This window comes from Apteryx rowi, unplaced genomic scaffold (assembly GCF_003343035.1).
Source record: "Apteryx rowi isolate R43461 unplaced genomic scaffold, aptRow1 scaffold_149, whole genome shotgun sequence".
Classification (NCBI taxonomy): domain Eukaryota; kingdom Metazoa; phylum Chordata; class Aves; order Apterygiformes; family Apterygidae; genus Apteryx; species Apteryx rowi.
Genome location: NW_020447741.1, coordinates 271,353 through 284,210, shown reverse-complemented (window position 1 = coordinate 284,210; position 12,858 = coordinate 271,353). Strand labels below are relative to the sequence as shown.

The following is a 12,858-nucleotide window of genomic DNA, read 5'->3' as shown; positions in this document are numbered from 1 at the left end:
GTGCAACGTGCTCTAGGTGACCCTGCTTGAGCAGGGGGGTTGGACTAGATGATCTCCAGAGGTCCCTTCCAACCTCAGCGATTCTGTGATTCTGTGATTCTGTGATTATGCAGCAGTAGAAAGAGGGGACATGTCCAAGAGGTATACAGAAACAAAGATGTGACTGTCCATATCATAGACATGAAAGAGTTAGCCAAGATCTAGTCTATCTGTTCATCAAAGCACAAAACACATAAGGGGAATATTCAAGACAAGTGTTTACTGTACTTTGTCCAGCCCTCTTTCAAAGCCTCTGTGCATAACTGCAAGTAAAGTTACACCTATTATAAATCTCCAAATAACTTTACTACAATGCATCTATAATAATATTAATTTACACATTTTCAAAATCAGAATAAACTTTCAGTTGCTTCCTAGGAAGCAGCAGAAACTCATCAGGAAAATGAGATCAGACATGTGAATAACATCCAGCTGAGAAAAGGGAATGAAATTGCTCAACCTAGCTAAACCGTAACGTATGATAACTTTTTCTAATACAGCTGTGAACATCCCATGACTCAGCAGTGCTACTTCTAGATTCACTAAGGGATACATTTCCTGGAAGATAAACCCCAGTTGCATTAGGTAAATCTGACACCCATAAACTGTCAAAAGCTTTCATAGTATTTCACAAAAAAAMCCAAGTCCATTGCACAGGCAGCTCTTTCTGGCAGGAAGGATGCTGCTCTGCAAATGAAACTGAGGGCACTTCTGCTGTTGACAGTTGCAAAGTATCCCTCAAAGCTGAGGCAACCAGATGTTCCAGAAGAAACCAACAGTTATCAAACTTCTGAGATTCATGTTACCTGCAAAGGACACATCCTTATTCCTCAGAGATGGAGTTACTGCAGGTTATGGACACTGGGCTTTTGAACATAGCCATTCAGGCACAGATTTAATGCATTTTCATTAATGCTCTTAAGAATCACACTTTTGGTTAATTCATACCACTTTCCTGATTATCGCTATGTGCATAAGCTCCTTGTTTAAATTGACACAGCTACACCCATGCAAGCTCTCTGTTAGACACAACACACCCACATAAATATACTTCTGTTACTGCCTTAATACCTTGTTCTCAATACTCATACGCTTGGGTATACCTACCCTTGACGATAGACAAGACTGTAGCACTCTGACTTACTGGAAAAATTATGGCATTGGGCCTGCTTTCAGCTCCCCAAATGTATCTGCAACATTACATTTTTATTCAGTCCAGCAAAACTTTTGTTTAGAAGCAAGCACTGAGCATTGATCATTTTCTGTTAACATTTCCCCACTGCACGAACCATTTAAAACCTTGCTATTTGAGACATCAAACATTCAAACCTGTTTCAACAGTTGGTCTGAGGAGCACAGCCAGGCACAGGATGTTGTATAAGCAGGATATCCATGCTTTAACATTTGCTCTTCTGAAACATGAGGATTTTCTCAAGTCAGGCTGTTTTTTAGTCAACAAAAGATTATTTTGTTAAACAGTCTGTCAAAGACTGTTCTTTGTGGAAACTGAAGGAATAGAGGTGTTTTGACTTCTTTTTTCCTTAAAAGCCATAATTTTAATCAAGGAGATCAGTTTTGCTGAATAAGCCCCTCCCTCTTCTCCCTAGCTATTTTAATGAAAGAGAATTACACCTCAGAAAAATCCTTGGAAGAAAACAGCACAATCTCCTTGCTAGCCTGACACAAACAGTTATATGGCAAAAAGTCACCAATGTAGCATAAACCAAATGTCCGACTTTGCAGTCCTGGAGATGAATGAGAAGATGCTGGCAAACAACATGCTTCACCTCACACAGTCCCTTTCCCATTCTCTAAGACATGCACAGTAATGCTTTTAATCAGGTACAGATCAGTTTAAGCTCACCCCTTTCCTTTTTCCCAAGCAGGCCATTTGGGAGTATTTCTGTAGGGGAACAAGCATAAATATGAAATTACAGTGAAGAACAATTTCTCCTCTTCCTCCAGATTTCATCACTATGATTGCCCCTCTGACCTGTCTTAGTCCCACAGACTGATGGCGTATTCCTGAGTTACTGCCGAAGCTGATGAGGCAATTCAAGGATTAGGAAGGAGGACAGGCCAGCTTTGAGGGAAAGAAGACTTAAATAAGCTGTTGCTTCTGTTAGCACATCAGTAACATATTTGAATTCTATGCAGGATAGCAATTGCTTGGGCTCCTCATTCAACAGCAAGCCATAAAATAAAAAGCATAGCATAATAAAACAGTATGATGACAAAAGATTAAGTAATGCTAGCTGCATGAGGCATGGCTATCAATCTTTTCTTCATTTCTCTTCAGCGAGTAGGGATGCAGCACATGTTCTAGATGCTCCTCACCAACCACCTCATCTGAACTTATGTTGCACTGGCAAAGATATAAGCATGTGCCTAAGTTCATGGCTGTAAGTAGTAGATAATAAGCCCTTTTCAGCTTTCTTTTAAATTCTATCTGGGCAGGAGTTAAAAAAATAAACAGGAAAGCCACATCTCAAATTCCAGACGTCAAATTAACTTAGAGGTGCATCCCTGTTGGCACACTTCTGCTCCCAGAAGAAACAAGTTCTTTTAGAGCATCTTAAAATTAAATAGAGCTCCCCCTGAGTTTGGACACAAGCTAAAACATGTTCTCTTTTAATACAGTCAGAAACAAGAGTGTCAGGTTACCTCTATATTGGAAATATAACAAGATTTCCGTACCATGTCAACTAGTAACTTCCACAGAGGCTGGAAAACAAAATGTATTAAATAATTAGAACCAGATGGATGCTATAAAGGAGGTATCATGAACATAGTTTTTGCTTCTTGATGAAGTGTCAGAATGTGTAAGCGTCTTTCCATTTGGCACTCAGAATTAATTACTGACACTAAAGTAATGTGGTTCTCAACCCCAAGCAAGAACATTCAACACTTTTCCCTTAAAATAATTAAGACTGGAGCATCCTTTTTACCTTGGTTTCATTATGGATGCAGTATTGCTGGTGTGATTTTTATACTAAAAAGAAAAAAGTGAGCCTCATACTAGCTATCTGAAATGCTGGTCTACCCCCCTTGCTGAAACTTATCACTATACAAAATATCTTYTCTATATTTAAGATATCTGTGCTGTGAATTTTTTGATGATGCGCTTTTTGAGACAGTATTATGCTCTTGGATTTTGGCAAGCTGAAGGTTGCTGGTTACTTTCCCACAGAAGGATACCTGAAGGCTCAATCCAACAGAGCAGAAGTGAGAAAGGGTGGAGGCTGGCAGACCCAAGCCAGAGGGACACAAGCTGGCTTTCCCTGCAAGCTGTGCAGTCAGGATAGTGTGGTGGGATGCCCCGAGGTGCATGGTGTATGAATGTGCATGTGGCAGCTCCACCACTAGCTACAGCTTTTTGCTGCTTCTGTCCCATTAAATCAGAAGGTCTGCAGAGATCAAGCATGTCTGACTCTGCCCATCAAGATATGGCCACAGCAACGTGGTATCTGGTATAATCTACCCTCCTGCAGCAGTCTGACGTTCTGGRCTAGGACTCCACCGTACCAAGGGTTTTATACTCAAAGAGCAAAAAGTCAATTTCTGTGCAAATAAGTTATTTTTAATATCCAGTAATGTGCTAAGTTTACATGATTTGGCTCCTGGTTCAACAGCATATATGATAGGGAAGTGGTTAAAAAATTAAAATCTTGGACTAAAATCTACAAATAAGAAAGGCAAAATCAAGAGAAGAGCATACACAGACACAGCTGATAGGCAGGGCTAGTCAAAGGTCTTCTCTCAGAAATATTAGAGCTCCCACAAAGTGATTCTGAAATGTTCAGATCAACTTCACTGCTAAGCAATGTGCAGTTGTTACACTTYTCCATCCTGCAAAAATTAAGCACATGCACAGTCTCCAAGAACTCAGTGGCGCCTGTACTTTATCTGATATTTTAAAGCTAAGCATATGTATGTATTACTGCAGAATCAAGAGCAGATGTGCAAAAGAGAGCAACCAGGAGCAGCAAATCTCTCTGGATCAATTGAATGTTCTTATATTTGGATCCCATGAGCATTACCTTTCCCTCTTGGTTGGCCCACAGATCCCACAGAGCATTCAGGACAGCAGCTGTATCCAAGTGCACAGCACCCCTCTCTGGTCTAATCTATTGAGCAAACAAACATACATTGTACCAGTGTCATCCACAGCGGTCTGATACTCACCAATGTCTAAATTTATTGTAAATGATATTTTGTTCCCTAAATATTAAAAGAAATCCTTGATAACATAGCAAGGGGAAAAGTCATTGGCATTGGAAAAAAAGAGGAATTTGTATTGGTTAGAAATTATAAAAGAAAGAAATGCTGAAACATGCCATTCTATCAACTACCCACCTGGAATTCTCTGACTGGTCATCTTCACACAGGCTTCCCTTAGCACCAAATGAGTTCTCAATTTCCAAAAAGTTGAAATAGAAATAGAAGCTGAAATAGAAAATGCAATGTTTTGCGAAAATGCACTCTTTATATGTTTGTTACCACCCATTTCACAACAGCCCCTCCTCAAAGTTGTTGACAATTTCTTCCATGTGTCTATTGACCACTTGAACAGAGAGCGCCTTGATGGCACAAACAACTGCAAAGAATACCAGAATTTACTGCCTCATTACAGCAAAATGCCTGTAACAGAACTACTGCGGGCCTGTCCTTCAGCTGATATTTAGAGAAGCAGCCTTTTCTGACAGTCCATGAATTGTATCACCGTTGAACCGTTCATTTTGCACCCAGATCTGGGTGGCCACTGTCTAGCTGTATGGTCATGTTTCACCTCATATTTTTCTGTTGCCAAGTGCTGAGCCATTCCTCCAAAAATTTAATAGCRATAACAGGCTTTCTAGATGAAGAGTTGCTGTTGTATCACCTCCCATTTCAGAGGGAAGCAAAACAACCCCCCCCCCCACACACACACACTGTAAACTCTGTATCAGTCGCCCAGAACTATGTTAGAGACAGAGGCTATCACATCACATCTCCTCTGAGGAAGACAGTGTTTCTTTAAATGGGAGAGCCTTTACATACCATCCCCTTCAAGCAGCTGCTCTATCTTCTAGAGTAGTTTTGGTACTTGCAGTCATGTTCAAGTTCTCATTTCCTAATAAAGGACTCTGTTTCTGGGAATAATAGAAAGGCAGTTGTAGTCCCGCTGTTTTATGTCCCCAAGATTCCGGGCAGAAGCAGAATTCTGTTTTTTCTAGTCTCACATACCACTGTTCATTTCATCATAAATTCCACAGAGCACCATAGAATACAACACATACGAATCAGGAAAGCAGATCCTTACATGGACACTTGTCTAGCAAGCTGCAGAGGGTCAGAGAAAGGACAGACACAGTAGAAAGTCACGTGCCAACCATCATTTTCTTTAGCAGCATGGAACAAAGAGAGAAATCTGTAAGATTTGTAAGAGAAATGTGAGAGAAATCTGAATGGGAGACTGAGAGTCCAGTTCTCTGTCTCCCCTGTTCAGGGTCTTTGCTTGTGATCTGAGAAACAAGTGTCTGAACCTCAGTTTCATAAGCACCTTTTGGCTTGCTTCTGGGCAAGGCACTTTACTCATCTGTGTCTCTATTCTTCTGCTGTTCCTATCTGCACCATGGGGACAACTTCCCATCTTACCTTCCTTGGATACGATGAATCACTTACTACAGTGACTGAGGTCATTTAGGTGTCCAAGCAGGTTGCACCAAGCRCATTCCGTCTCAAGAAGACTGAAGGGTGTTCAGCATCTTATATTACCAGGTCTGAAGCTGCAGATATCAGACCAGGTGATACACAAGCTCAGATCTCAGCCTGACTAAAGATAATGGTGAATCCTTAAAGAAACTTAAAATAACTGAGTAAGTGCTTGCCAGATTGCTAAGTGAAATTTAAAAAAAAAAAAGATATTTCTATAAGAAACAATTTCAGAGTGAATCAAGGGAGGAAAAGGCACAATATCATCAGGTCACACTTTTTGCAGGTGTTCAAATGATTGCTTAGAGGTTTTTAACACTTTCAGTAGTGTCAGTGAAACGCCAGACTTGCATGGCAAAAAAGGAATTGCTCATTCTATGGTCTAGGGCACCTGCTAGCTGAAAGGGCACTTAGAAATCCCTTCTAAAGCACTGCTGCATACCAAATTTTGTATGGAAAAAAAACCCAACATGCAACTCAACTCTGCCTCCTCATCACAGTATAGTCTGCGAGTAAATGGTAGACCTGTGTGCTAATCATGGGGTGCAGAGAAGGGACAGAATTCAAGAATCCAGGCTACTAACTTGAGGCTAATGTCCACTTTTGTGTGCAGGGGAGAGATCACTTCTTCAGTTAGCCCATTCAAGAGGCAAGGAGCACAGTCCTTAACTCCTGCTCAGAAACTGGAGCTGATGGACAGGACAGGTAATAAGTGACTGTACAGATGAGTTTTGTATAAGCAAGACAGATGCTTACATAAATATATACAGATCAAGTATTTAGAAAACCCATTTACCTTGCTCTGATCACAGTAAAAAAAAAAAAAAAAAAAAAGAAGTTCCATATTCTTATGTATTTATTCTTTGGAGCGCTATTGATCTGGGAGACTGGGTTTAATGGTGGGCAGAGGATCACATTTCCCAGCTCACACTGTATCTCTGTGGCAAGTGACCAGTCTGAACCTACTGTACCTACAGCCAGTGTGCTCTACCCTTAAACAGAAAGTGCTACAATTACCAAGGAGGACAAGAGAAGATAAATCCGGTATTATAAAGAAGCAAAGACAACTACAGAGAAACTAGATCTTTTGCTGCTAAGCCTTGCAAGCAGAATGCTATCTCAGCTGTATCCTTTCATAACAAATTGCTTTACCTAATAAAAACAGACACAAAACCTGCTGTGCAATTAGGGAACACAATTTTTTTTACAATGTTCCCTGCGTTGCCCAAGAACTGTAGTTGCTGTAGCTGAAAACGGCTGAGTGCTTTGGACCAGCTCCGGAGTGCTCCTTCAGCATGTGTGTGATTCTGATCTTGCAAACTGGCCYCCTGTCTGCAAGGCAGGGGAAAGCAGCACGTGCTTTCATGCCTGCTTGGAAGGAAACCCATGTGCAACATATCAATAAACACATAGCACAGAGTGGGATTGCAGACACACCTCAGGTAAGTGATTTACTGGTACATGGAGGTGGTGGGAGGTGGGGGAATAGCTTAAATTTAACTTTTGGTGTCAGGCCACCTAGATCACTCTGAGACCTGAAACCCCTTTACACAGGGCTCTGCACTGAATTTGCAAGGAGCAGTATCAGGTGTGAACCTGGGGATTCTTCCTTCAGTTTGGGCAGGGTAACAACTTACCAACTTCCCTGTCCCTGCCCAGGGTACTGTCAGCCCGTAGCTTCTGAGCCTGGTGGTGGTATTGGTCTCCACTCCATGGGTGAGGGTGTCGTGTGGGTTGCAGTGACTGTCATTAGCACTGAGCCCAGCTGGTGTGGGCTCCATCGCCCTCTTGCTTCCCTTCCCCCCCCCCCCCAACCGGCACTTGGGAAGGGCGATGCCAGCACATGGGGCTCCAGCGTTGGGTGAGATGTACCCAGCTACCAGCAGCACCGCCACAGGCCACCCCACCAGCTGCAAGCCATGACAGCACATGACCCACTTACCGGGGGCACAAGAGACATCTGCAGGTCCTTTCCTACCTGAATGATCCTGTGATCTGACGATGTCTTGATGCAATCAAATACTCCCTCAACGATGTGATCTTAGAGCATGAGGAGTGTGTTGAAGGCATGGGGTCCCGTAGTGCAAGGCCACTTGCTCACCTTTRTGTTGGCTCAGGCCCCAGGGACTTGCACAGGTGCCAGTGAGGCTGCACGTGAGCTCCTTGGGGCTTTGCAGACCTTGGTTGTGGAGGCAAAGGGTGCCATGGCCCAGGACAGCTGTGGCACTGGAAGTGGTGCCAACAGGACAGCCAGCATTTGCCATGCATAGGTTGTCTGGATAGCAGGTCAGCTGGGTCCCAGCAGTACCTGAGTCAGCCCCATGCAAGGGGCTGGCAGGGTCTCCCAGCTGGAGCTCCACGCTGTCTGCAAATAATGATTATATATTAGCTTTGTGGAGGCACCTGGGGTAGTTGAACTCAATCCACTGGTTTTATCCAGGTGTCCACTGTGGTGGATAATGCGAAATTACAGCAAGCATGTCTTGGGAAGTGACCTCTGCAACTTCAAGACAAGGAGTCCAAGCTGGCAGATGTTAAAAGCTGCCCACCAGAAGGTAATTCTTAGCAGACCAAGCCCTAGCTTCTGTCCCCTGCTCTGTTGCTGTCTCCAACTTCATTCTGGATGAGGTGAGATACCTGTTTTCCCCTTGCCCTGATTTCCCATCAGGAGATTATCAAACTGACCTCRTTTGTGAAGGGTTTGAGAGAGAGAAGTGCTATACATTAGGTAAGAATGATTGTTGAGTGAGACAGCAGATGCCTTGGAAACCCTGAAGAGAGTAGTTGTGTAGCAGTAGATTCCTGTCCATTGCCTGGCTGAAGTGTAAACTGGCTGTCTTGGGGTGGACAAAGGAGGGTTGTGCTATGTTGCTGATAATCTAACAGCATTTTCCCAAAGCAGGTTGGCCTGCCAAAGCGGACATATTTCTCACTACCTTCCTCAATGCCATTTGTCAACCTCAAGCTGCAGAGAGTGTCATTCCGTGTTACTCACCTTAATGATCAGTTGAACTTAAGGAGCATATCTGTTGCTAAGTACACATACACTCACTCTTCAAAACACTTAGTAGCAGTCGGAATAGGCTGAGGCCATTCTAATGACAGTGGTGCCAGAGATTATGTTTAGCTTTTTAGTAATCTACTTATTATAACCTTAAACCCAGCAAAGCTATCGATTGAACTTTGGTTTAATATGAAAAAAAAAMCCCTCTCCTTGCAAGTGGCTGTCCTTTGACAAATGTGTCAGGAAGATTAAATGCACAGTTTTGATGCAATGCTACAGGGAATTCTTGCTCTTATATGACTATCCAGAATGTCTAATTGCTTCCAGGTTGGGCATTTCCCCATGAAGATTGCCAGAAAGCCAACAGAGAATTCCCACAGGCTTTTCAGTAATTTTCCATAAATACCCCCTTTTAAGTAAATCCAGGGCCTTAACAAATGGCGCTAAATTAAAATGTAAATACTGAAGCTATTTCTATTGTATTTGCAGTCCTTTAGTACAAAGGAAAGAGTATAAATTTATGCTATTCATAAACCAATATGAAAAAGACAGTCATTCCAGAAGTGAAGAGGGTACTTCAGTGAAAGTGATCTGGATCTGACCTTGCTCTAATAGAGCTAGCTTCCCAGTTTGCCAGTCACCTCCTGTTTAAAAAAAAACAACTAGAAGGGTAAAAATTCAGTGTTTGGTAAACTTACCTCACTTCGATGAAAGTGTTCTCTTGGTTTCTCCACTGCAAATAAAAAAAAAAAAAAAAAAAAGTGATGGTACATAAAGCTGCTAAAAGCTGCTAATCTTTAATTCTGCGAATTCTCATACATGTTTATGCTATTACTACACAGCCACATGATGGAGAAATAAAAGCCAATCAATTGTAGTGAATGATAAACATCTTGCCAAAGAGAGTAGAGGAAGGTGGTGTGGAGAGCAAGGGATGTAAGTCATTTAGGACCCAGTTTCCACTCTCAGACATGTGAACCACCACTCTTGCCTTTTCTTGGGAGCTCTTCAAAAAGACAGAATCCCTTTGGATACAATTCACAGGTTTGGCCTCCTTGCCAGGATTAAGCAGGGGCTGCAATGTAGCACTGTCATTCACTTTTTGACAACACACCTTCAGCATCTCCTCGCTGGGCATATTCCACAGTCTGTGGAGGAGCAGGGAGCCATCCTCACTGTTCCCATGATGAAGCAGTCAAATTATTAGATGTTCTCCTTATTCATGGTATTTTTTTTTCATGAGTCAGATTGGAACTGTGATTTATTCTTTCCTCTTTTTGCAAGAAATCCTTGCTTATCCAGAAAATACAACTCTCGTGCTTCCAAACATTAAAGTAGAGGGAAGGATCATCAGCCACTGAGCTCCTGGAAGACTGCCTCAAATGTGAGTAAATGTTGGGTATTGAATGAATAGCAGATGCAGCAAGGAAAAAAGCCTGAGCGTTAGCATGCTTAGGATGGATTTTCAGGATCAAATGTAAGATGCACTGATCCATCCATGCCATAGTATGTATGTATCAGTGGTCTCAGCTAGAGACTTAATCTAGCAGTAGGGCACAAAGAAGAGAGGTCGAATGCTCCTACTGCGAGTAGCTTTTTCATAAAAAAAGGAATGCTTTCACAGCAGTTAGCTTCAATGTTGGTACATGACTGATTCATCAACAACCTTGTATTCAGGTTTCTTTTTTAAATTACCAGTCTATTCCTCAGGCCCTGCTAAGATTAATTAGGTAATTGTCCCTTCTCCTTTAAGAAGAACAAATCAAAAGCAGCAAAAGGGCCAGCATATGTTTCTACTCATTTAAAATAAGTGAAATACTCATAGAAGATGGACAATGTTCTGTAAAAATACATAGTGCTATAAATACTTTTATCCCCCCAACAACGGTGGTTATTGCAATTTAACAAAAATATGACTTTAAATTAAAAAAGAATGTTTAAAATGAATAACCAAAGTGCTATACACAAAAAGCAAATGTTTGCATGCAGAACTGACAAGAAAAATAAGCTCAAAGACTAGGTCCAGTGAAGAACATGGGTGCCACAGAGGATGCCTGAACTCTGTTTTAAGTTCCTAAGCATTCAGTACACACACGGAGAGGAGGGAAACCTAATCCCAAATCCTACATCCACATAGTGCCACTAGGGAAGAAATGCTAAGCTCCTTGCCAGAGTGTCTGTAACAGCATCACTCTGGGGCTAAGCTGCAGAGGCAAACAACCCTGTCAGTGTGGTCTCCAGGAACCAGTATCTCTCTGGTTAGGCCCTCTGTATCAGTTTTTCAAAGAACTGATCAAGGTTCACTCTTTTAGAGGGCAAGAGAATGCTGTTCTTCTGTCATATTGGGTCTCCCCAGCCAGTATTCAGGGGCTCAGCTAGGAACCAGTGAGGGTGAGCTGAGCAGACACAGAACCATCACAGAGAACAGAAAGAGCATTTCTCTGTAGCTTTGCTTCATTTCCACTGACCCATGTTTGTGCACAAGGGAGCAGATGCTCATCAGTTCCCCTGCATGCCTGTTTCTACCTCTTTTCCAAAATATGACAAAGAAAACAGATGATCCCTGCTATCTTTGCTTTACACCCCTCAACTGTTCCCTCTTTCCTGTTAAGTGCTTAAAGTAACATCCCAGCTTCTCACCTCCATCTTTCACTCTCAATCTCTCCTTTTCCCTCCCCTATGCTAAGGGAGAAGCTGGGATGCCATTGATATTTTTCCAGCTAATCTTCTCCCCATAAGTGGCGTGAGAGAAGACAGAAAGCAAGGGAAAAAGGAACCTTGCTCTAGAGTGAATACTTATGCCTGTGGCTGTGAATGAAGCCCTACACTTGGTTTTGCACCCACAACTAAATCTCTTTCACACTTAACAGTCACCTGTATAAGATGCAATGGCAATCCAGGAGTCTAGATCAGAGCCCAGGTTTTCTGCCCAAGGCTGCTGTATCAGAGGTAGGTATGTCCATTCTCCTGTTGCATCTCTTCCCAACCTGTCTTAAAAAGGCGGTGGCCAGAGGTGCGCATGATGAGGATTCTCACTCCTGCACTGACCACAAGCCTCCTGCTGGGCCCAGGAGGCTGATGAAGCTCAGTTCCTGCATGTTGATCAGGCTGAAGCAGGAGCAAGATGCGGGGCTGGGAGGCACCTGCACCTCCAGGCATCTGCACAAAGAGTCTTAAGGTCCTACCGCAAAAGACAGGAGGCAGGCAGGGAATGTATGAAGCACAATTTGGGGCTTTAGCAGTTATCTACCCAGACCAAAATCAATTACTCAAATTTAGCCCTAAATTCCTTAGTGGGGTGTGAGAATTTGACTCTGCTGTTTATGACACGCTGCTTAGTTTAAGGGGGGGTCTTTGGGGTTTGTATCTAACATGACTATAGCTCTGCAGCAGTCTCGCATGTTGGGGGAAAGTTGGTACAAACATCTACAGTATCTTCGCAGAAAAGTTAAAAACAGAGAATTTTATTGGATTAAACAGATTGAAATAAATAACAAGAGTTTGGGGCTCATTATTAAATTTAGTTAAGTTTATGTTCATTCCACATTTGAGGTTTCTCAATATGGTGTAGATCACGTTTCAGAATTGCCTGTATCTTAGAAGAATGAGGGAAAGAATAATACTCTGGCTTGTTTCTACCATCAGCAAGTTATGGGAGACTATTCCCCCCCCCCCCAAATTACCTTTCCACGGCTAATTTTCAGTGGTAAGAGCTAGTCGCAAATGTAGTGAATGACAAGATTCAATGCTTTCAAGGCTAAGAACACATAAGATTCTTTGTGATGCTTTATGCTAAAAGAAGGATGTATTTTATCTAAACAGTAGGATCATATACATTTTTATGTTTGGAAATTTTCTCAAAAATCATATGAAAATATTTTTCAAATACTACAGCTTGAAACAATGCATGACAGAAACAATCTGCAGCCCTACCACAAGAAAATGGATATGACAAAGGTCTGATGGACAATGGGGAGAGTACAGATTACCAGAAATATTACAGGATTGTTGTCATTAAAAATAGTAAAACATTAATTACATTACAGGAAATACTAAAAGTACAGTAAACTTTGCAGTTCACAGCTTCTGTAAGAACTCTTTTAGTGCTGTATTAGTTATTA

At 42.1% G+C, this 12,858-nt stretch overlaps 1 protein-coding gene across 1 annotated transcript in view; it reads right to left on the bottom strand.

Annotated features, from left to right (window-relative positions):
• Nucleotides 1–5,302, bottom strand: part of ENOSF1 (enolase superfamily member 1) — a 17,780-nt gene extending 12,478 nt beyond the window's left edge. Inside the window, 9 exon segments of the mRNA XM_026058608.1 lie at nt 268–302; nt 1,369–1,451; nt 1,904–1,942; nt 2,141–2,216; nt 2,737–2,763; nt 4,080–4,166; nt 4,377–4,485; nt 4,552–4,636; nt 5,266–5,302. Of these exon segments, the coding sequence (XP_025914393.1) occupies nt 268–302; nt 1,369–1,451; nt 1,904–1,942; nt 2,141–2,216; nt 2,737–2,763; nt 4,080–4,166; nt 4,377–4,485; nt 4,552–4,636; nt 5,266–5,302 (578 nt within the window).
• Nucleotides 5,303–12,858: the final 7,556 nt, after the last annotated feature.